We start from the raw sequence: 26556 nt of genomic DNA on the forward strand, positions 1-26556 counted from the left end.
CTGATACTAGAGGAGCGAATGCTGCTTTTCAAAGAGCTGAAAGCTGTTCAAAAGAGCTTTCATTGCTCTTGTTTTATAGATTTATTTCCCTTTTACCACCGGGACAAAGGCTTGGCAGGTGTTAAAAAACCTTTTTACCTGATGGGCCAAAATAACATGTGCAATTGTAATAGGCAAAGATGCCTCTGTTGCATCATTTTCAACACCTTTAAAAATGTTTAAGAAAATGGGTTGTCATTAAGCACGCTGAGATATTAACTGAGGATGAAGGCAATCTTTCTTAGACCAGTCTTTCTGTGCTGGTAGGTCTGAGGAAATGAAGAGCAGAAACGTTTACAGAAATAGCGAAAGCTCGCCAAAAGTCCCAGGTTCAGTTTCTGGTATCCTGAAATAGGGCCTAAAAGGTAAAGGTAAAGGGACCCCTGACCATTAGGTCCAGTCGTGACCGACTCTGGGGTTGCGCGCTCATCTCGCATTATTGGCCAAGGGAGCCGGCGTACAGCTTCCAGGTCATGTGGCCAGCATGACAAAGCCGCTTCTGGCAAACCAGAGCAGCACATGGAAACGCCGTTTACCTTCCCGCTGTAGCGGTTCCTATTTATCTACTTGCATTTTGACGTGCTTTCGAACTGCTAGGTTGGCAGGAGCTAGGACCAAGCAACGGGAGCTCACCCCGTCACAGGGATTCGAACCGCCGACCTTCTGATCAGCAAGCCCTAGGCTCAGTGGTTTAACCACAGCGCCACCTGGGTATCCTGAAATAGGGCCTAAAACCCCAGAAAGCCACTGCCAGTCAGTGCAGGCTGTACTGGGCTAAATGAACCAGTGGTCTGACCTGTGAAAAGGCATTTCATGTGTTGTTTGGCTGTTATATTTTTAATTTTTTTTAAAAAAATTAAGTATTTACTGAACTTTCCCCACAAAAAAGAATGTAGTACAAAGTCAGCATAGTGACACCAGCATGAGAAAAATGGGGATCAACAGGAAAAAATAAAAATTGTTAGCTGTTCGGCCAACTGCATTGTGGAGGGGTAGGGGTAGAGTTGCCAGCTGACCAAACATGGCCCGCAGCTAATGCTCAGCCACCACCCATTTGAAGCCAGCATTTTGACAGGGAATCCCCACTCCTAGATTCTGCCAGCCAAGAAATTCCCCTAACAGTTGACAAGACACATGGGCCCATGTTTTGGGGGTGGTGGACTGAGGTGAGATCCGCAACTGCTGCCCACCTGAGAAAGGTGAGAGGCCATTGGCACTCTGAAATTGCAGGTTTGGATGAAATCACTGAGTCAAACCAAAAGGAAAAAATGGGATGTCAGAGGTCAGAGTGCCCAATCTTAGTCATTAACATACGTACTGCAATAAAGTGAAAACATGTCTTAGAGAACTTGGTTTAGAAAATATAATTTAAAAAAAGAAGAAGTTTTATTTATGTCAGGAAATGTGTACACATTTGTAAAAAAAAAAAAAACCTCAAAGTGGTTTACAAAAATAATAAATCAATAAATCAATTAGTAAAAATAAATCATTCAAAAAATTTAAAGTGGCAATAAATTAAAAACACCTCAGCATTCTAGATATCTGAGTCAGATTGTCTAAACAAAAATGTTTTTATCAGGCACGAAAAAAAGTACAGTCATACCTTGGTTTTTGAACAGGCTAGTTCTCGAACGTTTTGGCTCCTGAACATTGCAAAAGTGACTGTTCTAGTTTGCGAACTATTTTTGGAAGCCGAACGTCCGACGGGGCTTTTGTGGCTTCTGATTGGCTGCAGGAGCTTCCTGCAGCCAATCAGAAGCTGTGCTTTGGTTTTCAAATGTTTAGGAAGTCGAACAGGCTTCCGGAACGGATTCTGTTTGACTTCCAAGGTACAACTGTACAGTGAAGGCAGCTCCCTGGTGTCAATAGGCAGGAAGTTCCAATGTATCGGTGCCACCATAATGAAATATTGATTTCTTATAGATGCAAAGTGAGCAATATGTGGCACCTATAAACAGTGCCAGTTCTGCAGATTGAAGCAGTCGAGAGGATATACGTGGGGTAAAGGTGATCTCAGAGGTAAACTGGTCCCAAGCTGTTAAGGGCTTTACATACTAATAGCAACACCTTGAACTTGACCTGGTAGCAGATCGAAAACCAGTGCAGAACTCTGAGCACAGATGTTATATTTGACAAGGTCTCACTCCTGTCAGCAATCGTGTTGCAGCATTCTGCACCAACTGCAGCTTTCAGATCAAGAGCACACCAGCACTCCATTCTTGAAGTAACCAGTGCTACTGTGGGCAAGCTTCCCCAATCATAACTGAAATACCCATTTCAGTTGGTAAAAGGGCACTTCTAGCGACTGAGGCTAACTGAGCTTCCAGCCACAGAGCTGGAGCCAGAACAAACCCCAAACTGGTATGCTGCCTTGCACATTTTCCTACAAATTGAAAGGTGGGATGCAAGCAGACACTGAACACAAAACAAGTCTTCTCCTTCAAGATTCAGATCCATGGACAATCAAAGAAACATTTAAATATTTCAGTGTAGTGTGGCACAGTACCAAAACCATTCTATTTACTTGCAGAATATGGATAGGTATCTTTTCAAAATGAGAGCAAAGAGCACCAAGTGATATTGTGGACAATCCTAGTTGTGATCCAGAATCTACAGTTCTCCACAACGTGTTGTTGTGATTGTGGATTTTCAACTCTGACAAATAGGAAAGATCAGAAAATGAGAAAGGCTTACTGTATTTGTGTTGATGAGGAGAGTGTTTGTCTCAAATTAGACCTAATATAAATGATGTTACCTGGCAAAAACAAGTTCACACCTCTCCTGGCATTTGTATACATACAGTACTTAAGGTACATATGTAAGAGGCTCCTTTATAATTGTATTTGGGAATGATTTGTGTTCCTAGTTAGTTGCATAGTTTTATACTTTATGGATGCCCCATGATCATACAGAGGTACCTCGGTTTATGAACACAATTGGTTCCGGAAGTCTGTTCATAAACTGAAGCGTTCATAAACTGAAGCAAACTTTCCCATTGAAAGTAATGGAAAGTGGATTAATCCGTTCCAGACAGGTCCGCGGAGTACTCAACCTGAAGTGTACTTAACCTGAAGCATGGGTGTAATTGATTCCGGAAGTCTGTTCATAAACCGAAGCGTTCATAAACTGAAGCGAACTTTCCCATTTAAAGTAATGGAAAGTGAATTAATCCGTTCCATTTGGGTGCGCGGCGTTCGTAAACCGAAAATTCGTAAACCGAGGTGTTCATAAACCGAGGTCCCACTGTATTATAAAGCAGTTGTGTTCTATGTTATAAATCAAGCACTGCTAGGAGTTGTTTATTTTTGTTTTCCAGTGTATTGCTTATCAGTTTGGGGGAAAATGTTTGGCACGAGCCCATTTTTATTCTGAAAGTGTGGCCCAGCGAAAAAAGTTTGAGAACCCACTGCTCTAGAGCAAATTTGAGGAGGCATGGGAGTTGCTGGAGGGCGAAGAAGAGAAGACTCCCTGGAAAAGACCCTGATGTTGGGAAAGATTGAGGGCACAAGGAGAAGGGGACGGCAGAGGATGAGATGGTTGGACAGTGTTCTCAAAGCTACAAACATGAGTCTGACCAAACTGCGGGAGGCAGTGGAAGACAGGAGTGCCTGGCGTGCTATGGTCCATGGGGTCACGAAGAGTCGGACACAACTAAACAACAGCAACAAAGAAGAGAAAGAGCAAGTCCTGTTGCAGAAATTAACTTCCATTGCATAAGCAAGTGCACTGCACGAGATAGTGCCCACATTGGCCTCACGATTTAATCTATCCAATTCAAATTCAAATATCCTTTATTAGGCATATCAAACCACACATTATCACATAAAATTTATATACAGATTATATAAAATACAGACTCAGTTGAGCAAGGCTTATCCCAGTCAGTTCCTTAACTCCAGGAAGAGTATAGATATATATAAATACTACACCGAACACTGCCACACCACCTACCAATTAAGGAGCACTAACTCTCTTTGTAATGGCCCAGCCTTTCTGCATGGACAGCACTCAAAAATTCAGCTACGGCTGTAGTAATTTGATCATCCCTGTCCGATAGTAGGACCTGAACGGTTGGTAGTTTGGATTTAATCTATCCCACAGCTGTATGAAGTAGGAATTCAAAACCATTTGTGGGAATGCAATATGATATGAAAATGGTTAATAGCAATATATGAGGTGAAGGCCTAGTTTGGCACTGAATCAGCCATTTTGTTACACTTGGTAGTAAGCTTCACTAATAACAATGTCATCACTAAAGTTCACCGAGATTGACAGTGCAAGCCTTTATATGTCTACTCAGAAGTAATCTCCACTGAATTCAATGGGACTGTGAAGCCAGTGGTGATTGTGGTGAACAAAGGGAATAACCGTAGACCGAAGCCCCATATAGCATTGTAGCCTCAGTTTATTTAACTCTGTAATGCTTAATGTCTTTATATAATTTTGATTTTATACATCACCCTGGAGAAAACAAGCAAACAAACAAGGCCTGTTAAGTTGAATTAACTAATTAATTAGAAGGGAAGTAGGTGAGTATAAGCACATGTTTTGAGTTTTGGAAGGCCAGATTTACCCCAATTCTGTATTTCACCTAGCCCTGTTTTTTCTCAGCAATGGAATTTTTGGGTTATGAGAAGGTCAGAAAAAAGGGGGAAGTTCTGGTTGCCCCCAATTATATCCCTTGACCTTAAAACTCATGATGTTTTTTCACACCTTCACGCCAACTCTCAGGACGTCACTAACATGCAATGTTCTTTTTTAAGGCACTTCATAAGAGCATGGTTAGGGGAAAACTCCGAAGGCCTCATTGCAACAGAAAATAGTCCCAAGCAGAAACAGACTGTGGGTCGCTCAGCAGAGGTCCGGTTGCTTCAATCAACTCCAGCCTTGGGATTGGTAAGTAAAAGAGGGTTTGTTCTTAATGTTATGGATCTTGAGAAGATGGGAACAAGGGGCTCCTTGGAATGCCCTAGCCTTTCTGGGAAGCAAGTGAAGGATGCTATGCCTGAGAAAGTGGAGAATCATTTTTATCCTTTAGTCAAGGGTCTCCTGTTGATTCTTGGGCTTCCTAGCTGATGCTGAGTTGCAAGTCTTCCTTGCTACCATCTTCTAACTGAGCATCTTTATGTAAGGGAGACTGGGGGAGTAGATGGGGCTTGGAGCTGCTGAATGTGAGGCTTGGAGAAGGCTGCAAAGGTAGCCTAGTTGTATCCCACCAGCTTCCCTATAGTCCAGTATTCAGTTGACTCTTGGAGATGAGAACTTCAAGGATAAAGAGCGACTGGTCAACCTTCCAGAAGCTCCACCTCAGCTCCTGCAGAGCCAAACGGGAAAGGCTGAAGCTCATCTCTGCAAGAGGAAGGTCCCAGGATCAATTCCTGGCATCTCCCAGGAGGGCTGGGGGAGAAGCCCACCTGCAACCTTGGAGAGCCACTGCTGTCAGTTAGTGTAGGCAATATTGAGCTTCCTATGTTCTGATATCAAGCCAGAGCAACAGCTGAGAGGGAGGAACATAGGCACATGAATAATGCATCATGTTCAGCTTGAAAGCTCCCCACCACTCAGCCAAGAGAGAGGTCTAAAGAAGGTAAGCGAGAAAAGCCCCAGGGCTCCTTGCTAACTCCTCCCAAGCTTGTTACTCAGCTGTGTCCCAGCAGGGCTACCTGCCAAGCTGCTCCTTGCCTCCAAGCTACGGATTATGCTAGGAAGCAGGAGGAGGCAAGGGAGCTACCTGACAGTCTGGCTAAAGCCTGATGCTGAACTGGGAACTTCTGGGCTCCCGGGGGAGTGTTGGGCTTCAAGAAAGTAGCTGGGGAACAAGAGGACAACCGAAAAGCTTGCTCAGATGTGATGGCCAGCTAGCAGTTCCTTGACTTTCTAGATGAAGGTTGGTCTTCAAGGAAACTGATAAGGTGGCAGTGAGGGACTGACATCTACCCCAGCCAGATGCTCAGCTGTGAATTTTTTGGCCTCACAGATCAGCAGCAGGCTTCAAGCTGGGGAAGGCAGTACTTGAAAGCTTGCTCCAAACCTAAGGTTCCTGTGGTAGACAGCTTCTGCCAAAGCAGAAGAGTTAGCTTACTTCCCACCAGCTTCCCATAAGCCTATCTGAAAGCCTGCCCCATGCCTGATCCTCAGCTAGGAGATCCTTGGCACCCAGCTGAATACTAACTAAGCTAAAACAAGCTGGGCAAGAGCAAAAGAGTGGTATAGATCCCATCTGATGCTCAGCTGTGAGATTCCTGGCTTCCTGGGCAAGCAGTGCACTCCGTGAACCCTGGAGGGGAATGTGAGCTCTTTCTCACCTAATGTTCAGCAGGGACATTGTTCCATACCTAGTTCAGAACCAGGCTTCAAGGAAGCTAACCCTGGAGCAAGTAGCAAAGCTGAAGCCAGCCCACAGTGTTAGGATTCTGGGTCCTGGGATGCTGCCTCTGCTGTGAGCTGAGAGATTGCTGACCTCCTAGCTGCATGCTAGGACCCAGAAAAGCTAGTGTGTAGCAGCCAGGTAGGCAGGCTGCCCAGATACTTGCCCCAAGCCCAATGCTCAGCTGGGAGATTCTTGACCACCTAACTGAGTGCTAGCTGAATCACAGAAACTAATGGGGAGCAGCCAAAAGGCTGCCCAGATGCTTCCCCATGCCTGATGCACAGTTTGGAGATATCTGAGCACCTAGCTTATTATTCACAAACGCTGGCGTGGGGCAGCCAGGAGGGAGGCTGCCTGAATGGCAGAAAACCCAAAACCTGATGCTCTGCTGGGAGATACTACCAGACAATCAGCAGACTTCAAGGAAGATGGCAGGATACAACAGGGCTACTTCAGAGTTTGCTCTAACCTAATGCCCGCTGGGAGCTTCCTGACTTACCAGGAGAACGTTAGGCATCCTCTGGCAAGGAAGGTGGCTGAAAGTCCACCCAGGCAGATTCAATTCAATTTTATTTACGGTCACAGACCAGCTCACCCAGGCAGATACTTCACTGGCAGATTTCTGACACCTCCCTCCCGCAATGAGCAGCAGGATTCAGCCTGCCAAGGGGAAGAGGAGCTACTTGTGAGCTTGCTCCAAGTCTGATGCTCCAATGTGAGGCTCTTGGCCTCCCAGATCCACAGCACGTTTCAGATAAGACGTTACGAAGCAAGGAATTAACTTAAAGCCCATGTCAAGCCCCATGTTAAAGACTCATAACCTTCCTGAGCCTCAAGGAAGCTCACAGGGAGCAGCCAGGGTAGGGGGAACTGGATGAGTGCTAGCAGCTTAGAATGACAGGTTCCTGAGCCCTAAGATGTAGCTAGATTTAAGGAAGCTGGTAGGTAGCTAGAAATGCTGTAAAAGTCTGGACCTGATGCTTAATTGGGAGATTCCAGACTTTCCAGCAGGCTTCATGGGGGCTGGTCGAAAAAAAAGAGAGATTATGCGAAAAGATCTGCCCCAAACCTGAAGCTCAGGCTGGTGATCCCCCAATTCCTACTGGACCAGCAAGAAGCTGTATTACAGGCATCCCCAAACTTCAGCCCTCCAGACGTTTTGGACTACAATTCCCATCTTCCCCGACCACTGGTCCTGTTAGCTAGGGATCATGGGAGTTGTAGGCCAAAACATCTGGAGGGCCACAGTTTGAGGATGCCTGCAGTATTGTCTCAAGGAAGCTGTCTAAACCTGCTCCAAAGAAGATGCTCAGCTGGGAACCTGCTTGCCTTGGGAACCAGCTGAGCATCTGGCGGCAGGGAAGCCATCAGACTGCAAAATTAAGGAAGCTGGGGTGGGGAGCCACAGGGCTACCTGAATGCCTGCCCAGTGCCTGGTGTGCAGCTTTTGGGGGGGGTTCATATTAGAGGCCTGAAGCAGCAAACACAGCAAAGGAACAGGAGGGTTAGGAAGCAAGCAGCTTTCAGGAGCTGAATTTCTGCTCCCTGCTCAAAAAGTGTTATCTGCAGCAAAAGGATCTCTAAGCTTTGCTGGGCTGCAAGGGCTGAAGCAGGCAGGAGCCCTGGCTTCTCTCTGCAGTGAGCTGCTATTGATGAGTGGGTTGAGCTGGTTAGGACAGGAGGCTTGGCAAAACTCCTAGCAGGGGAAAGTATTGCAATTTTCAGGAAGGGTTTCAGGAGACCCACGGAAAGGCAACTTTCCGGTTTCTGTACCCAGCCACAGGAGGGTAGTGTAATTGAGTGGCTCAGAGAAGGAGGAAGGTGGGGTCTGGTGTACCTGAGAAATGCAGCCCTGGGGAACCTCATGCTCCTGGGAGATGGGAAAGGAGCACAGCAGCTTGAAACAAGCATGGAGTCTCAGCATTAGAAGGAGAGTGGGGTCTAGTGGTTGCAAGCTGGAGTCAACAATAGCTAGGACTCCCAGGTTTCGTTATTAGCTCTGGCTGAGGAAGGGAAAACAGATGTGTAACAAACACCAGAATTTTTCAAATGAAGCTTCCGGGGTTACTAAGTGGGAAGCAGCTGCAGCCAAGATTTGGGAGACTTGTTGCTAGCTTTTGGAAGTGTGGTGGATTTTTAGAGCAAATGGATTTCAGGAAGCTGGAGTGGATTGGAAAGGTAGTCTTAGCCACCATATTCTGTCTAGGGTTCCCTGCGGACCAGGAGGGACAGCCTCACCTTTGCCAGCTCAGTGCAGAAATTATCAGGAATGTGGAAATAAGCATTCTGTATCAAGCTGTTGCCGACGGCTTGGTAGAAAGCAAGAAAAAACAACTATTGACTATTCTAATTCTATCCCCATTTTGGAAGGAAAGTGCAATGTATTGGGGAAGGAGGTAGTGGTGAGAGTTGAGGTTCTATCAGATTGGGTTAGCAGAATGTACTTGCAGGTAACACAGTGGGGCAGACCGGCCGCTTTTTTTCTTGCAGAGCTTCCATGCTTTTAACAGTAGTCTAGCAGGCAGAAAATCAAGTAGTGAAGCTGTCCCCACCGCTCCCTCTCCACTCCTGCACCTGCTGAACTTCTGCCTGTTGGGGATATATTAAAGGCTCAAGGGACTTGGCCAGGGAAAGGAACCATACCAGAATGGTTGGGATAAAGGGTTGCCACCTCATTTTTTTTTAGCAGGGGAAACTATTCCTGGCATTGGAAAAGAGCAAGAGGAAAACCTTACTTTGCTGACTGTGTGTGTGTGTGTGTGTGTGTGTGTGTGTGTGTGTGTCAGGCTGCGGTGATTAATACAAAATGCCCCAAATATGTGACAGCAACCATAGGAATTAATACAAAATTGCTTGCGGCTTTAGGTCTCCATCAGGGCAAAATTACTTTGCGTGCAATAATCAGAGGCTGACTCAAGTCTAAATCCCCAACCTTTAGACTTGTCAGTCTGTCCACACATACCTGAGGTTAGGGGGCGGAAGGCTTTTTGTCTTTTTTCAGGCAGACTCGGGGCCTCAGCCTCTTCTTGTTACAAAATTCACCAGAGCAAAGCAGTGGTCCAGCTCAAATGGGGAGGTATCCAGACATTCTCTGGATCTCTACTGGTCATAATAATGCTGACCACCATTGCATAAAATCTCCTGATTTTTTCAGGCTACCATCCTGCTAAAGGCAGAGGAGCTGGACAGACTGTTTTACCCTGGTCAGCTGGCATCCCTAGCCAAGGACTAAGATCAAGGAACATTAGCAGGGCTATATGAGGAGAACCCAAAGGGCAAGTCCCATTTGATGACTTTAAAAAATGCTGAAGTTGTGGCAACTACAGGGTGTGGCATGGCCCCAAAGACTATGGAATTCTATGGCTGGGTTTTATCTATTGTGGATTTGTCTCTTCTTGATTTAATCATTTTACTGAGTTGTTGCATGGTTGGTTTTAATTTTGTCTATTTTATAACATATGCTACTGGGAGAATTTTTATTATTATTATTACTCATAAGATGAATAGTTGAACATCTACTTTATCCAGTAGGAGGAAATTATAAGGTCAATGTTTTGTCATTTGTGGAGAAGGTTGGGTTTGTAAACCACCAGCTGCTGATACCCCGTAGATTAGATAATCTTCCACACTTAGAACTCCAAACAAGTTGCAATTGGCTGTACAAATTGATTTGGCTTCACCTTCATATTATTACTGCCAGCTAATGACGTTCAAATATTCTCTTATCACAGTTTGCTTGCCTTGCCTTTTTTCCCCCTTCTGTTGACTGCTGCTATTTGATTGTCCCCTTACCCAGTTTCAGTCAAATTTGTATGTGAGACGGCACTAAGCAGGACACTTGCAACCTGCAGCTGGTGCTGAACGAAGAGGAAGTGAGAGAACTCGCACAACTAAAAGGAGGCATGGAATTTTGAGATGTGGGCAATGCCAGCAAAAAACACCACCCGAGAGAGTGAGAAACATGCGCTGACTCAAGACATAAGTCTGTCAATATTCAAGGAAGCTATGTCACATTCACACCATACATTTAAAGCACTCTCGCCCCACTGTTTCATGGCTTCCTCTAAAGAATCCTGGGCACTATAGTTTGTTAAGGGTGCTGGGAGCCGTTAGGAGACACACACACACAGAGCTACACTTCCCAGCATTCTTTGGGGGAAGCCATGACTTTTACGGTGATATAAGAGCACTTTAAGTGGATGGTGTGGATGTAACTGTGTTCCTAGGCAAGTGCATTCAGGATTGCAGCTATAGATCTTGATGCAGAATTCAAATATTGATTGCTTCATCCCACTGGTTTCAATTATATGAAAGGGGCTTAAATCTAATGACTTGGTCTCAAATGGGTCGTGCGTCAGCCACCAAAAAAAAGTGGCTGTTACCTTGGTTCAGGAGTAACACCAAGGCAAAAAAGGGGGGGTAGCCCCACAGCTAACGCTTTTCCCACTGTGGCAGGAAATCTGCAAGCTGTTGAAGTTTTTCTCACCAAGCAGAAGTCCAACAGCACCATCTTGGCCTAAGGCTCCACACCTCCTAATGGACAGGGAGACCTTTTGCTCACAGAAGTGGTGAACATATGCCTGAGTGGTAAAACATAGCAGAAGCTCCTTCATTTAAAAACAAGAACCTTGCAGCACTCTTTTAAACTAGTGAACAGGGTGACGGTGGGGAGCTTCATGTTCAGGTGACATATGTGCCCTTCCAAGCCCCTCTGTCTGACTTTTACAACCCTCCTCAGACCTACCCCGTACCATCTCTTGAGTGCTTTTTTGCCTGGTTGGAATATGAATTGTGATCATGGCTTTTGCTTACTTGGATGGGGGAATGGGGAGATGTGTGCATTGGAATCCTCTGACTTTTCTACAGGTAGAATGTACCAAGGTGAGAACTGCATCTATTGCTCTGCTCACCTGTGTTGCTTTTGCCTTTGGCTCTGCCTTTCAATGGCCCGAGGCCCAAGAAGGTTGGTTGCAGCAGAATGTGGCACTCAGGCTACCATGCCTCCTCAACCTTTTCCTGCCAACGTCCAGTTAACTTTAGGCATAGGCCAGGTGCAGGGACAGCGAGGCCAAAACTGCACCCTGCACCCTTTCTCCTGACTGTTTTTCCCAAACCACACACACACATTCCCACATTCCTTCCCCTTGGCCATGAATGGGTGTTGCCTTCTCATGGCTGTAAGATTCGCTCACATCTCTCTCTCTCTCTCTCTCTCTCTCTCTCTCTCTCTCTCTCTCTCTCTCTCAATGTAGAATGCAAAATGCAAATGTCTCCTGCTTGTTTAGATAACTGATAAACTTAAGACCAAAAAGTTGAAATTAATTATTCACTGAATAACAGCGCAATTGCAGCTGAATGACATAAGTCAAGCGTTAGGAAAATTCAGAGAGAAACAGTTTGTCAGTGGGTGTTAAAACAGGGCTGCAAAGAATTCAGAATCCTAAGCTTATTTTAAAAGAACATTTATAGCCCTCTTGGCTGAGAAAATTAGCTTGAAAGTGATACTTCAGCACAACATATATCTCCTTGTCCCTCCCTCTAACAAATAGCAGAGATCAATATTGCAGCATTCTTAAATCAGCCAGGACTGGAACTGGTTGACAACGGGAGAACTCTTGGGCATGCCCAAGTATCTTTCAGGATAATGCACTACCTCAAATGAGACGATGAGATCCTGTAACCCACACTCAGCTGATGGAATCACAGAATAGTAGAATTGGAAGGGACCCCCAAGGGGCATCTATTCCAACCCCCCTGCATTGCAGGATCACAAAAACATCCACATTGGCTGGACAGCGTATACTCAACATGTTTTTCCCTCTCTTTTATTACAGCAAGTGCCACAGCCCCAACGGTCTTCCCATTGCCTCCCTGTAGCCAAGATGACACCGCCGCCTCTCAGGTCACTGTGGGTTGTTTGGTTTCTGGCTACTATCCTGAACCAGTCACAGTGCAATGGAATTCAGGAGCCATCTCCAGCGGCATCCGGACCTTCCCTGCACTATTGGATTCATCCAGTGGCCACTACACCCTCACCAGCCAGCTCACCATCCCAACCAGCACCTGGGAATCGGAGAAGCTCCAATGCAACGTCGCCCATGCAGCTACCAGCTCTGAAATCACCAAGGAGATTGACCGTGAGTCTGGCTGGGCCTTCATTATCTGCTTTCTTTTTAAACCCTCAAATGGACACTCCATATGGTGAAAGAAAGAAAAGCGAAATACTTTGGCGGAGAGAGTTGGGGAATAGGTGCAATATTTTGGGGTGGCACTATGGTCTGGTACCAAGGCACATTTAAGCAGGCAGTGCAAGAAATGGTCTCTGCCCAGCATGGCTTACAACTGAAATGTGGGGGTTGGTGGCTGGAGAGAGAAAGCTTGGAACTGCCCATTCAGTACCAGACGTGGGGTAAGAAAAAAGCAGGTCCAGTAGTCAGGGGCAAGTTGGAGAAACACCCAGAGGCAACTTTTTTGAATACATTTCAAGGTTTGATTGTTGAGTTTACAATGATTCGTGGCTATTTGTTTTAAAATTCTGTTTATTGCTGCTTTAGTCTGGGAACAAAGCTGCAAATATTAGTAGTGTACACACGGTGTTTGCTGCCGCGGGCATTCATGACCCCCACCTTTAATATCTTATGAGTTGTCAAGCTGCGAATTAAGAATGGGGGTGGGGGTGGATATTCCCGAGGCCCAATCACTTGTAATGATGGAAGGAATGGCTAGGATTGATCACCCTGTGCCATCCTTTGTGCTGAAGCAGGCAAGGCAAAGCATGATAGCTACAGGGGAGAGGCAAGCTTTGAGTAGGGATACAGAGTAGGGAAAACAGTGCATTTCTGGGAGAGTGTTCAAAACATTGGGATCATGATATCGAAAGGAGGGAAGAATAGTAATAGGAGAACCAAAAGATGTCAATGGCAGATGAACTAGTGGCCACTCACCCTCCAGTCTTCTAACTAAGCGGATTCCTCCATTTGGGTCCCAAGGCTTACGCTGAGTGGTAGACAAGTGGCGTCCTATCAAATCTGTCCTCCTCTGGATTTTGCAAAGCAGTTCTCCAGCCAAGTAATATGTACAAAAATGCATCTACTAGGGAGAAATGTGCCCCAAAATGGATATATGATATGAATAACATAAAAATCTATCATATTGGGAGCACTGCTTAGCAAAAATGTTTATATTACGTGAAATTGCATACAAAGGTTTATATGTTAGGAGAAATTTGGATTAAAATGCAAATAATAATAATAATAATACCCCACCCATCTGGCTGAGTCTCCCCAGCCACTCTGGGCGGCTCCCAATTGAATATTAAAACAATACAGCATTAAATATTAAAAGCTTCCCTAAACAGGGCTGCCTTCAGGTGTCTTTTAAAATTAGGATAGCTGCTTATTTCCTTGACATCTGATGGAAGCTCGTTCCACAGGGCGGGTGCTGCTACCAAGAAGGCCCTCTGTCTGTTTCCCTTTAACCTCACTTCTCGCAATGAGGGAACCGCCAGAAGGCCCTCGGGCTGAACAGTAGGGGTGGAGACGCTCCTTCAGGTATACAGGACCAAGACCGTTTAGGGCTTTAAAGGTCAACACCAACACTTTGAATTGTGCTCAGGAACATACTGGGAGCCAGTGTAGATCTCTCAGGACTGGTGTTATGTGGTCCCGGCGGCCGCTCCCAGTCACCAGTCTAGCTGCCGCATTCTGGATTAGTTGCAGTTTCCGGGACACCTTCAAAGGTCGCCCCACGTAGAGCGCATTGCAGTAATCCAAGCAGGGGACCACTCTGCCGAGACAGTCTGCAGGCAGGTAGGGTCTCAGCCTGCATACCAGATGGAGCTGATAGACAGCTGCCCCGTACACAGAATTAACCTGCGCCTTACATGAGTAAGACCTTGTTTTTAAAACAGTTGCGCAAACTGATGTGGAGAACTGGGAGAATTAGAGAGTAAGAGGAAACCGAAACTGACAATTTCACTCATCCCTACCTCTCATAAATTATACCCTTCCAGGCTCTATTGCACTACCTCCAGTGGCCCCAGAAGTCCGCCTGCTCCATTCCTCCTGCAAACCTAGATCCGGAGATGCCACCATTGAGCTGCTGTGCGTGATCTCTAGCTTTTACCCCAAAACGGTGACGGTGGAATGGCTGGTGGGTGGGGAAGCTGGGCTGCTGGCTTCATTCACTGAGGAGCCCAGGAAGGATGCTCACGGATACACCTTCAGCACCACAAGCACAGTCAACGTCAGCCAAGAAGACTGGCAGGCTGGGAATACCTACTACTGCCAGGTGTTCCATGAAGCAACCCAAACCAAAGTGAAAAGCAAAGCCAAGATATGCGAAGGTAGGAAATGTTGACTGAGCTGGTACTTGGGTTGTCCTCTGTTTTGGTGGGCACGGACTGGAATGCAAGAGGGAGGAGGACAACTGCTTCCAGATTATTGAGCATCTTCTCATGCATGTGATAATAATTTCAAGACAGCCTCCTCCCTAATTCGTGTGTATATATAGCTGCTTTCAATTAAGGCTCATGAATTGACCTTACTGATAGTGTTGTTGTTTTCCATTTCTACTCTGTGCAAGTCCCTAAAACAGCAGGGAAGTGGGGGTTGGTTAGAGAACTAACATGAAGTTTGCGTCTCCAGATAATGCTGAATGCCCCGCCGGCGGCATTAATGTGCACATCATACCCCCAACGCCACAAGACCTGTACGTAAACAACGACCCCAAGCTCACCTGTGTGGCGGAGAATCTGGAAAACGCAGATGGGCTGAAAGTCACCTGGTCACGAGAGGATTCTGGCCCCGTGAGCCCAGAACTACTGGAAGTGAAAGAAGAACTTAATGGAAGGTTCACTGCTACCAGCTCCCTCCCTGTCACAACGTGGCTGCAGGGCGAGAAATTCACCTGCAACGTGGAATATCCAGGCTTGACTGCTCCCATCACTAAGACCATTGCCAAGACAACAGGTAAGGGGGGAAACAGAGTTGGTCTCCCGTCCTGGGGCTGGTGGCCTTTTGTTCCAGCAGGAAAGAGAATACTTAAACACCCAGCAACACTTGGCTCATCGGCAATTTACAGTGCGGACACACTTTGCCATTTCACACAGTCTGGTGGGGGTATTGTGAAGGTTTCCACAATCATTCTACACTTGTCTCTGCTCACGGGTTTTTACAGTGCTTGAAAACACACAAGACCACTTGGCTCATCTGCAATTCACACTGGAGACACACTTTGCTATGGCAAAGGAGGTCTGGAAAACCTTTTCCCTTTGCTCACAGGTTTTTACGGTGCTTGAAAAACCTGCAATGCGGGTTTTTTTCTTATTAGAAGGCAACTCTTGGACCAAGGGGGGAAAGGGTGTGTCCCCCACAGGGGTCAATGACTCTCCCATAACAATTTTCATTCTCAACATTGCATCCACTAATTTGGCTTAACATTAATAATTGTTGCTTCCTCCGTTTCTCTCACACATTTCCCCTCCCCTCCTCTCAAAAAGGCACTAGCACCCCTCCCGGAGTGTTCCTCTACCCCCCTCACCACGAGGAAATCAACGCTCGGCCAGCAATGCTGACCCTCACCTGCCTGGTCACAGGATTCACCCCCAAAGAAGTTTCTATCCAGTGGCTGAAGAATCACAACGCCATGCCTGAATATCACCATGTCAACACCCCGGTCATGAAGGGCAACAAGAACGACTCCTACTTTCTATACAGCCACATGAAAATCCTATTCTCTGACTGGAACAACGGAGTTTCACACACCTGCATGGTTATCCACGAAGCCCTCCCCATGAAGTTCACCCAGAGGACCGTGGAGAAATCCCAGGGTAAAAAATGATGACCATCCCTCCTACGGCATTGCAACCTCAACAGCCTCTCCCATATTTTTCCTCTAGCATTGTTAGATAAGCCCTGTGTAAATAATTTCCATGCGTGCGTGTTTGGCCTATGGCTGAATAAAAAGAGAGCCAGCTCAGATATATCCCATGTTGTGGTCATTTACAGGGGGAATTGATGACTGGGGTGGGGTGGGTGGGTTCTGGAATGCAAGGAGAGAATGGATTAAGGGGGTCTTCGTGATATTGGAAGCAAAATGTATTCACCATTATCAGAGCTATGCCATGGGTAGCGGGGAAGTTGCAAAGGTCTGATGTCAGTATATGTGTAGTTTTATAACAGGCCCTTGCTATGTGCCGGGAGTGAGATGGATTTGGTCCAAAGACACCCAGTGAGCTTCATCTAGTTAAGTGGTGATTTGAATCTGGGTCAAATTCCACCAGGCTCAAGTCCAACATCCTGTCATCTACCCTGGCTTCCATCTACAGATGTCCATACACAGGACGCTGCTCTCCTTTTAATGTCTGGTGCTGAAAACAGCAAAGAGGCTGTTGTAACATTAAAGAGGAATAATTATGTACCCGTCTCTCCCACAAGGATTCTGTTGCAAATCCCCCTCAACCTCATCAACACCACCACCACCTCCATCAGTAGTTTTGCCCCAGCCTCAACTTCCCCACCGGGTCTCAGTTCCTGAATGGAATTGTTGTTCAAACCATCCAGTCACGGCAGAGCTGCTGCTGCGGTGTTCACTTCAGGCCCAGAAACAGTATTATAATTCAAGTGTTCTGTGTATTAGAAGCTGATATATAATATAAAGCAGGAAAAGAGGCTGTAAAGGATAGTATAAACAAGCAAAGATGAAGCGGCAACAGAGCGGGGGGGGGGGAGAAGGTAAAGCAGGTCCAAGATGCTAACAAGGCTCAAGTAGCTTATACAGAAGCGACAGATTTAGATACATTGCAGCATGCGTGGGAAAACATACACCCATACATATAAAACAAGGGAGTGGCGATAAAAAGGCTGAGGAAAGGCTGACATGATTGTAGAGAAACAAGAGCTAAATGGATTTTTATACATATACCAAGAGTAATGATCATGATAATTTTAAATCTGAAACATTCATGCAAAATCAAAGCCAAAGCCTTGTCTGCTAATTTTGCCTTCTTGATATGAATAATAATAATAACAATAATAATATAATAAATTTTATTTATACCCCACCCTCCCCAGCCAAGGCCGGGCTCAGGGCGGCTAACATTACATATAAAACAACTGATTAAAATACAACTTAAGAACAAGATTAAATACATTAAAATTAAAATACAGCCTCATACAGAAGGAAAAGGGAAAGGGAATATAGGGGAGGGAATCAGGTTGGCTCCAGGCCAAATGCCAGGTGGAACATTTCTGTCTTACAGGCCCTGCGGAAAGAAAACAGGTCCCGCATATAATATATACAGATAATACATATAATATGGAGAGACCTGCCCATATTAGATCGGTGAGAAATTATTTTGCATTGCCCTTCCCTTTCTCCATCTTCACCAAATCAGGAAATATCTTACAAGTTGTGAGAAGCCTCACCTGCCCTCCTAAAGACTCAGCCTGACGCTCGTCACTCTGACAAGCTCTTCGAGCTCTCCATAAATGTTCTTATAGAAGCAGCTAAGAGAAGCTGAGACAAATGCATAGATCTCATTGCAGTTATTGGCTATGGTCACTATTTGAAATCCTCCTTTTCAGAGGCAATGTGCCTCTGAATGGGTGCTGCTGAAGACAAACTGAGAGTGGAGGGCGAAGGTCTTCATGTGGCAGCGGACCAGCCACTGTTGGACGTGCTTGGACAGGCTCTCCAAGATCCTTCATCAAGGTTGTGCCTGTTCACATGCTCAGAGCAGACCCATTGGGATTAATGAATATTACTAACTTAGCGCCATTAATTAAAACAGGCCTGCTCTGAGTAGGACTAGCATTGAGTACAACTGATGCAAAGTATACTCTCTACCGCAGAGCTAGAACCTCAGGGCGATAGCAGGTACAGAGCTTATCTGGATGGAGGTGGAAGTACAATTGTAGGCAAAGCATCCTGTGGGAAGTTAGCTCAATGGAGAGCAGCAGCAAAGTAGCCATAGGGCCAGAAAATAGTCAGCCATCATCTGGTGCAGCAGACATGCACACTCACCATTGACACATATATCCTCCCTCCCATCAATTCACATTGTCTGGGTTGTTGTGTATTTCAGTGGGAGAGCAGAAGTAACAAAGGGAATGCACAACACCTACATTGCCTGAAAAACAGTGAATAATTTCTGAAGGCCAAACTAAAAGTGATACCATGGGGAGTGGGGCATTCGGGGGCGGGGATGACAACTGTGGTACGCAGGAAGAGGTTTCCTCCTTCAAAAACCCATACCATGGACTCGAAAAAACTCAGGGGCTTGAAAGAAGATAGAGGGATTTTAACAGACTATTGGATAAGATCTGGACTTTATTGATTAGAAAGCAGTGACTATAAGAGGACTAGGCTTTCTGAGTCTGAAGCATGGGAAGTCAAATTTAAATTTGTATAATTTGGCAGGAGATTTGGATTAATTGTTTAATTGATATTTGTATGATTTGTATAATTTGAAAATGGATTAGGTATTTAAATTGGAAAAATCTAATAAAAATGCTTATCAAAAACCCATACCATGGTATCTATAGAAGCTTATGGCAAATTACAGCCACAAGGAATGATTATGTTAAGCAGGACTGCATATAAAATTACCTCCCTTTGGCCCTCAAAGCAGCTATCAACTACTTAAAAACAGAAATGTGTCAAATTCAATTGACACATTTAACCTCGCATTGTGTTTTATCGATGTTGTTTTAAATTGCACAAGCTACCCTGCGGAAAAGACAGGAAATAAATAAATAAATAAATAAATAAATAAATAAATAAATAAAATAATAACAGTATCAGTAATAGTGATAATAAACCTAGTTTGACTCTAAATATGACTGAGATGGGCAAGCAAACTGAGCCAAACCTGGATAGATGGCTTCATAGATCAGATGGATGAGGAGCCATGAAAGATTCACAAAATATTCCGGCCACCTGAATGGATTAGTCATACTTTGTCGGGTGGGGATATGCGAGAGATATGTTAGGGAAGGAGTTTGCATGGTGTGCATGGCAGGGCCCAAAGTTGCAGAGTGAGGATATGTTCTCCCAAGAGGCAGAGATCCCCTCATAACTATGCAATCAAAAAATAATGATGATGATGATGAGCTGACTCAAAGTTTCACATTTTGGATGATGATCTTGAAAATCAATGATGGAAGAAAATCAACAGTCCAAACACACAAAGAGCCCAGACATTCCTGCTTTTGGAAACTACAAATGCCAAGGTCACCACTCAATTGCTCCTGCTCTAGTTATGCTGCAAGACCCCCATTTTTTCTCTCGGCTTGTGTAAGAATTCCCCCACACTGGAAGGATGGAGACTTAAGCAGGCAAGAGTTCAATAGAATACGTGGAAGAGATCACTGCCAACAAGCAAAGCACAGCAATGAGTGTACAGTGGAACCTTGGTTCTCGAACGGCTTAGTTGACGAACAAATCGGCTCCCAAACACCGAAAACCCGGAAGTAATTGTTCCAGTTTTCTAACATTTTTCGGAAGCCAAACGTCTGGTGCGGTTGTTGGCTATTGTTTCCGGGGCGCCTGCACCAATCAGAAGCCGCGTCTTGGTTTTCAAATGTTTCGGTGGTCAAACGGACTTCCGGAACGGATTACGTTCGAGAACCAAGGTACCACTGTAGAGACAAACACGAGCCCTTGTGCAAAGAAAAATGCAAATTTATATGCACATTCATAAAAATGGCTAGAGCCAACCTCAGACCGAACAAATATTTGACATACTGGCACTTCTTGACAGCTTTTAAAGATGGTGGATCTAAAATTGTGGTACTGGCAACTTAAGTGGAACCCAGTCTCCAGTTAAGTTAACTCAGTATTAGATAACGGTGTTTGGGTCCAGTGGCACAAAGAAAGAGAGTAACAGACAACATTCCAGAATGCCCTACCTCTCTCATCAGAATTAGAAGAGATCCCATATTTAAGGGGGAGCAGACATTAGTCCAGTTATGCTGCCAGGATGTGGCCTCAGCCCTCTACATATGAAATGAAATCACATACCAACTTCCTACCCACACCTACTCCCTGGTTACTCCTTGCTTCAATGTTAGCAGGTGGTCTGCTTAGCGTACTGGTTAGCGTTCATTTTGGTGCTTAGAACTCCAGATTCAAATCCCTCTTCAACCATGAAGCTCACTGCATGGCCTTTCTAGACCACATTGCACAACAAGTTCATCAGAAACAAGCTGATAAGAATTGGATGAACTGGTACTTTAGGCAGAATTCTATTTATATCACTAAGGGCAGGACAAATGGTAGCAGATAGAATCCACTGAGCAATGTGAATTTTTAAATGGCAACCCATAGCCTGGATTTAAGTAAGGAATTGTCATAGTGGAATTGCACCGTGACAGAATTCCCACCATGTGGGTTTCCTACACCCCTACCTGCAATTGCAATTACTACAATGACAGTCAAATTTAGGAACAAATGCCTTCAGATTCTTGCAGCATGGGTTGATGACAAAGTGTAGAAATATGAGTGGTGGGTGAAGGAACGGCTGAAGTTATGGGATATATTTTATGTTGAACACTGGAAATGACGTCTCTTTCTCCCCTCACAGAGACGACTGTGTCAGCAGATGTTGATTATAGTGATGAGAAAAAGGAGGAACTGGACCACTTGTGGGTCACCATCTTTGTTTTCTTCATCCTCTTCATCCTCAGTGTTTGCTATAGTGCCGCCGTGACACTGTTCAAAGTGAGTAGAGGAGAAGGGATACTACATATCTACACTTGCATCTTACATAAACACTGCAGAGATGGGGAGGGAGGCAAAAGGATAAGGCTGAAATATTTGTACTGTTTATTGTAAATTAGTGAATGGTTCTGTGGAGGACTTTACACTGTGTCAAACAGTCCATTAAAATCAGAAGAATGGGTGAAGAAAAAGATGTGACTTGTTGGTTGGCAAGACAAGTTGAGGAATAGGAGGATGGGGAAAAGGTGACAAGGAAAGATTTTATTATAACATTGCCAAAAGGACGTACTTCTTCATAGTTAAACGATGGAATTTGCTCCCACAAGAGGCAATGTTGGCCATTCAACTTGTAAAGCTTTAAAAGAGGGTTAGACAAATTAGTGGATAAGGTTAAGACTGACTAATACCCGCAAGGACACTGTTTTACTTCCATTGTTGAAGGCAGCATGCCTTCTGAACAACTTGTGAGTATAGCACCTTCAAGTCCTGCTTTGAGGCTTCCAACGGGGGCATCTGATTGGTCACTAATAACAAATAGAACTTGCATATTTTTATTTTTCCATACTCATGTCTGTTCTACGTCTTTCTTTATCCCCACCCTCACTCCTTCCCACAGGTAAAATGGCTCTTCTCTATGATGCTGAAGCTGAAGCAGCAGCAGCCACCAGGCCCTGACTATAAGAATGTGATCCAACGAGCGGCCTAGAAGCATTTTCCTGGGAGCTTGCCCTATACCTTGGGAGGTGCAAAGAAGAAGTCGCTGGCTGGGGACAGGACTCCATCTCCAGTATAAACACCTTAAGTTTCTCTCTAACAGCCCAAGTTCTTCCCTGGTCTATATGAAGCCCTGTCCACTCAGGGACGTGTCATGTGAGAGAGGCAATTTTGCGAAAACCTAGAGCACGGCATTCCTATTATGCCATATGCTGAGACTGCGCTCCCTAGATACCTGATTTCCACAGTCAAGGAGAGCAACCAGTTCTCCCGCCCAGCCTGCGATTGCAAAGCATGGAGGCAGACACACAGGCCTTGAGAAAGGTGCTTTGGCATGTCGGCTTAGAAGTAAGCCCTACTGAATTCAATGGGGTGAATTTCTCAGTGTGCATAGGACTTCAGCCTTAGTGTCTTGAGCTATCGCTGAGTACCCTCAGTCCTTACTTCTACTGCAACCTCCCCATTTCAGAGCTTCAGGCCTCCTCTCCACCCCATGTGGAATCCTATGCTGTGCTCCTCCAATGTCCCCTCTTCACTAGCAGGCTTCCAGCCTCACGAAGCCATGAGCATCTCTGACCTATTCTAGTCAGATCCACTTATGTACAGTAAATAAACATTCTATAACTCTTTCCATATACTTAAACAAACCCATTTTATGACCTACCTACCACTACTGTGTTCTTCATCAGACCTGCGACTAGCACTGAAGACATTTCTGCTTATTTTCATATATTGCATGTTTTGTGGTCATAACTATGTTTACTAGACAATAATAAAAACACAAATAAAGAAAATCATCTTCTGAAGGTTTTTGTTTGTTTTTGTTCCTCCTTCTTCACATACTTCCAGGAAGGAATTTCATCCTCTGTTGTCCTTCATTCCCATAAAATCAGTGGCGGAGGAACCTGAAGACCACCAGGTGTCGTTGGACTCCAGCTCCCAGCAGCAACAGCCACGATAACAAATGGTCAAGGGTGATGGGTTTTGTAGTCCATCAACCTCTGGAGGGCCACAGTTTCCTCTGTCAGTTTGCATTTCTCAGTGCAGAAAGTATTGATCTGATGTGCAGAGCTCTTTCCTATTCTAATTAATTCAAGAGGGTTCTGGAAGATTCTCTGTGTGAAAGAAGCAAGCAGAAGGTTCATGTTGTTTGGGTTATACCTTCAGAGAAGCCGAGTACAGCTGGCTTAAACTGGTTTTCTTATCTCTTTCTGTCAAGGTCATGCTGACTATAAAAATAGACTAGAAGGAGCCTAGGTTTCACTTTCTCTTTCTATCTCTTTTCCTTCTGGTATGGTGTTCTGTACATGTGTTTAGTGTTAAGGCTTAGACTTATTATAAGTTATTGTAAGTTTAAGTTAAGTCTGCTGCAACTGGATTTCTTATGGACGGTGCCAATCCTGAATGCATAGTGGTACATTAATTCGTTCTGGAGGTCCATTCTTAACCTGAAACTGTTCTTAACCTGAGGTACCACTTTAGCTAATGGGCCCTCCTGCTGCCGCCACGCTGCCGCCACACAATTTCTGTTCTCATCCTGAAGCAAAGTTCTTAAGCTGAGGTACTATTTCTGGGTTAGCAGAGTCTGTTAGCGGAGTCTATAACCTGATGGGTCTGTAACCCGAGGTAACTGTATTGGATTTGTGACCATTATGCTCATTTGCCTTCAGTAGCAGTAAAGCTCTGCTGGATGAAATATTCATCGCCTGTGGTCTGTTTTTTTGGGAATCCTGCAACATGTTTAAGGTTTTACTCTGCTAACTATACGTCGGAGTTCTGCTCTGGATCATATTGAGTAGAATTTCAATGACATCCTCACCCTTTACTTACATCTTGGATTGCCTGGACTCTTTACGCAGAGCCACTTCTATCTGTTCCTTCAAAGGCTTTATCAAAGCTCACCTTTTCCCTAAACCCCTTTGGCCCTTCAGGCTCATCCATGTCTCAGAGGAAGCCGGATACTAGAGGAGAGAAAGATGTTTTTAAAAGCCTTCACTGCTCTTCTTTTGTAAATTTATGCCACTTTTACTACTGGGACAAAGCCTTGAAAAGGCTCCTGTTGTGATGCCAAAAGAAAACCCACCCACAATTTGTTTCACCTGATGGGACATTTCCAATACACATGCAACCTTTCTACTTAAAAGGCTTGTTGAAGAAGGAAGTCCTTGGGTGCCCTAGGTAATGGAAAGAAACTCCAAAGGGTAGGTAAAGGTAAAGGGGCCCCTGACCATCAGGTCCAGTCGTGTCCGACTCTGGGGTTGCGGCGCTCATTTCGCTCTATAGGCCAAGGGAGCCGGCGTTTGTCCGCAGACAGCTTCCGGGTCATGTGGCCAGCATGACAAAGCTGCTTCTGGCGAACCAGAGCAGCACACGGAAACGCCGTTTACCTTCCCACTGGAGCAGTTCCTATTTATCTACTTGCACTTTGATGTGCTTTCGAACTGCTAGGTGGGCAGGAGCTGGGACCGAGCAACGGGAGCTCACCCCGTTGCAGGGATTCGAACCACCGACCTTCTGATCAGCAAGCCCTAGGCTCTGTGGTTTAACCCACAGCGCCACCTGGGTCCCTATACAAGTATTTACATGTATATAAATTTTGGGCACTGGTCCCATCACCTCCTGGCAAATGGAAGGGGAAGAAATGGAGGCAGTGAGAGATTTTACTTTCTTGGGTTCCATGATCACTGCAGATGGTGACAACCGTCACAAAATTAAAAGACGCCTGCTTCTTGGAAGAAAAGCAATGACAAACCTAGACAGCATCTTAAAAAGCAGAGGCATCACCTTTCCTACAAAGGTCCGTATAGTTAAAGCTATGGTTTTGCCAGTAATGATGTATGGAAGTGAGAGCTGGACCATAAAGAAGGCTGATCGCCGAAGAATTGATGCTTTTGAATTATGGTGCTGGAGGAGACTCTTGAGAGTCCCATGGACTGCGAGAAGATCAAACCTATCCATTCTGAAGGAAATCAGCCCTCAGTGCTCACTGGAAGGACAGATCGTGAAGCTGAGGCTCCAATACTTTGGCCACCTCATGGGAAACATTAAGCCAAACCATGGCCTAGCTCGTTGCAGCATAGAGAGAAAGGTGGTTAAGTTTAATGAACTGATAATTAGTACAGTATATCCTTAATTAATTAAGAATTAGGTAAGGAAGTGAAAACTAACAGTTGGAGTTTTTCCTTGGCAAGGTTAACTGCAACAATTTTAGCTATTTCACAGCCATATGTATCTCAGGAAAGTAATGCCTGGATTTTGAAAACAAGTCAACAAGTCAACATAAACAACCGGGGGTGGGTAGGGGAAGTTGTGTGCGGATGAATGTTTCATATGACCAGTTTTGGATCCCAATTATAGCCCCTAGGCCTCACTCAACCATGCTAAAAAAAATTATTTCAGAACATCAGCTACAATGATGTCATAACTGTAATTTCCTTTTTTGGCTTCTTTTCTGATAGCATGATTAGGGGGAAAATCTCTGAAGCCCCCATTAGAACAGAAATGACATCCAAAGGGAAACAGATGGCAGGTCAGTGGCAAAAGACCACTTGCTTCAATCAACTCCAGACTTTGGTTGGGTGAGTAAGAAAAGGTTTGATTATGTGTATTTTGGAACTTGCTCCGCACAGAAGTACAGCCAGCATCTTTACACTTAAAGTACTTTGTTTTGAGGGACCCAACTCTACAATTCTATTATTCTATGACCCACCTTTTTGTGGGATTTATATTGTTCCATTTTGCTTGAAGCAGTCTTGCCTGTTTTATCATTGTAATGGTTTTATCTGTTTTATAAGGGCGTATCTTTTTGTTTTCACCCGCATTGGGACCTTAAGCTGAAGAGCAGGTAAGTAACATTATAAAACTCAATAACTAACACTTTGGGGCTCTGGAAAGATCGAAACATAGATAAGCCAGAGGAAGGGACTTTCCGAAATCAATCCCTGTCTCCAGGCATAGTGTGACTGAAACGTGGACTAATATTTCTCAGTGGGCTTCCAACCTCAGATTAAATGTAAGGTATAAATGTTATAAGTAAATATTTGTGTTTTGGGTGTGTTGTATTGATATTCAGGCCTCCCAGCTGAGATTGAACTGTAAGGCTTGCTTGCCTCCACCCTGGGCATCTCCAAATCAGGCACCAGCTTAATGTCAGTGAGTTGGAACAGGCTGAAATGGTAGCCTAGATCCATCCCATCAGCTTCCCTGGAGATAAGCAATGAGTGTCTGGTTTACTTACCAGAAACTTGGCATGTCAATGCTTCAGTGAAAGCAGATGCACGTGAACCTGATCCAAGTACTCCCTGCCACTAAGCTGAGCAAGAGGCCTTCTGAGATGGTGTTATTTGCCATCTTGCCCTACCCTAAGTGCTTCCCTCCTTTCCATTACACATTTATCCTTATGGAAGCTCTTGTTTGGTGGAAAGAGCTTCACCGGAAAGCCTGGACCAAGCCTGATTCATAGAATCATAGAACTGTAGAGTTGGAAGGGACCCTGAGGATCATCTAGGAATATGCAGCTGTCCCATAGGAGGATCAAACCTGCGACCTTGGTGTTATCAGCACCCTGCTCTAACCAACCAAGCTATCCCAGTCAAGAGATCTCCGATTCCCTGGCAAAACACCAGCTTGCATAAACAAAGTTAGTGTGGAGTAGGCAAGTCTCAATGAACCTGGGGCAGAAAAAGTGGGCTACTTTAAAAACTTATCGCAGA

The 26556-nt window shown here is 45.0% G+C and overlaps 1 gene segment (V, D, J or C); it reads left to right on the forward strand.

Moving 5' to 3' along the window:
• Window positions 1–11280: 11280 nt before the first annotated feature.
• Window positions 11281–21836, forward strand: LOC118078106 (Ig gamma-3 chain C region-like). The segment is given in 7 exon segments: window positions 11281–11290; window positions 12244–12546; window positions 14421–14753; window positions 15055–15378; window positions 15909–16238; window positions 20994–21130; window positions 21747–21836. Coding segments are annotated over 7 exon segments (1527 nt in total).
• Window positions 21837–26556: the final 4720 nt, after the last annotated feature.

This window comes from Zootoca vivipara, chromosome 12, assembly GCF_965207765.1.
Source record: "Zootoca vivipara chromosome 12, rZooViv2.hap1.1, whole genome shotgun sequence".
NCBI lineage: Eukaryota > Metazoa > Chordata > Lepidosauria > Squamata > Lacertidae > Zootoca > Zootoca vivipara.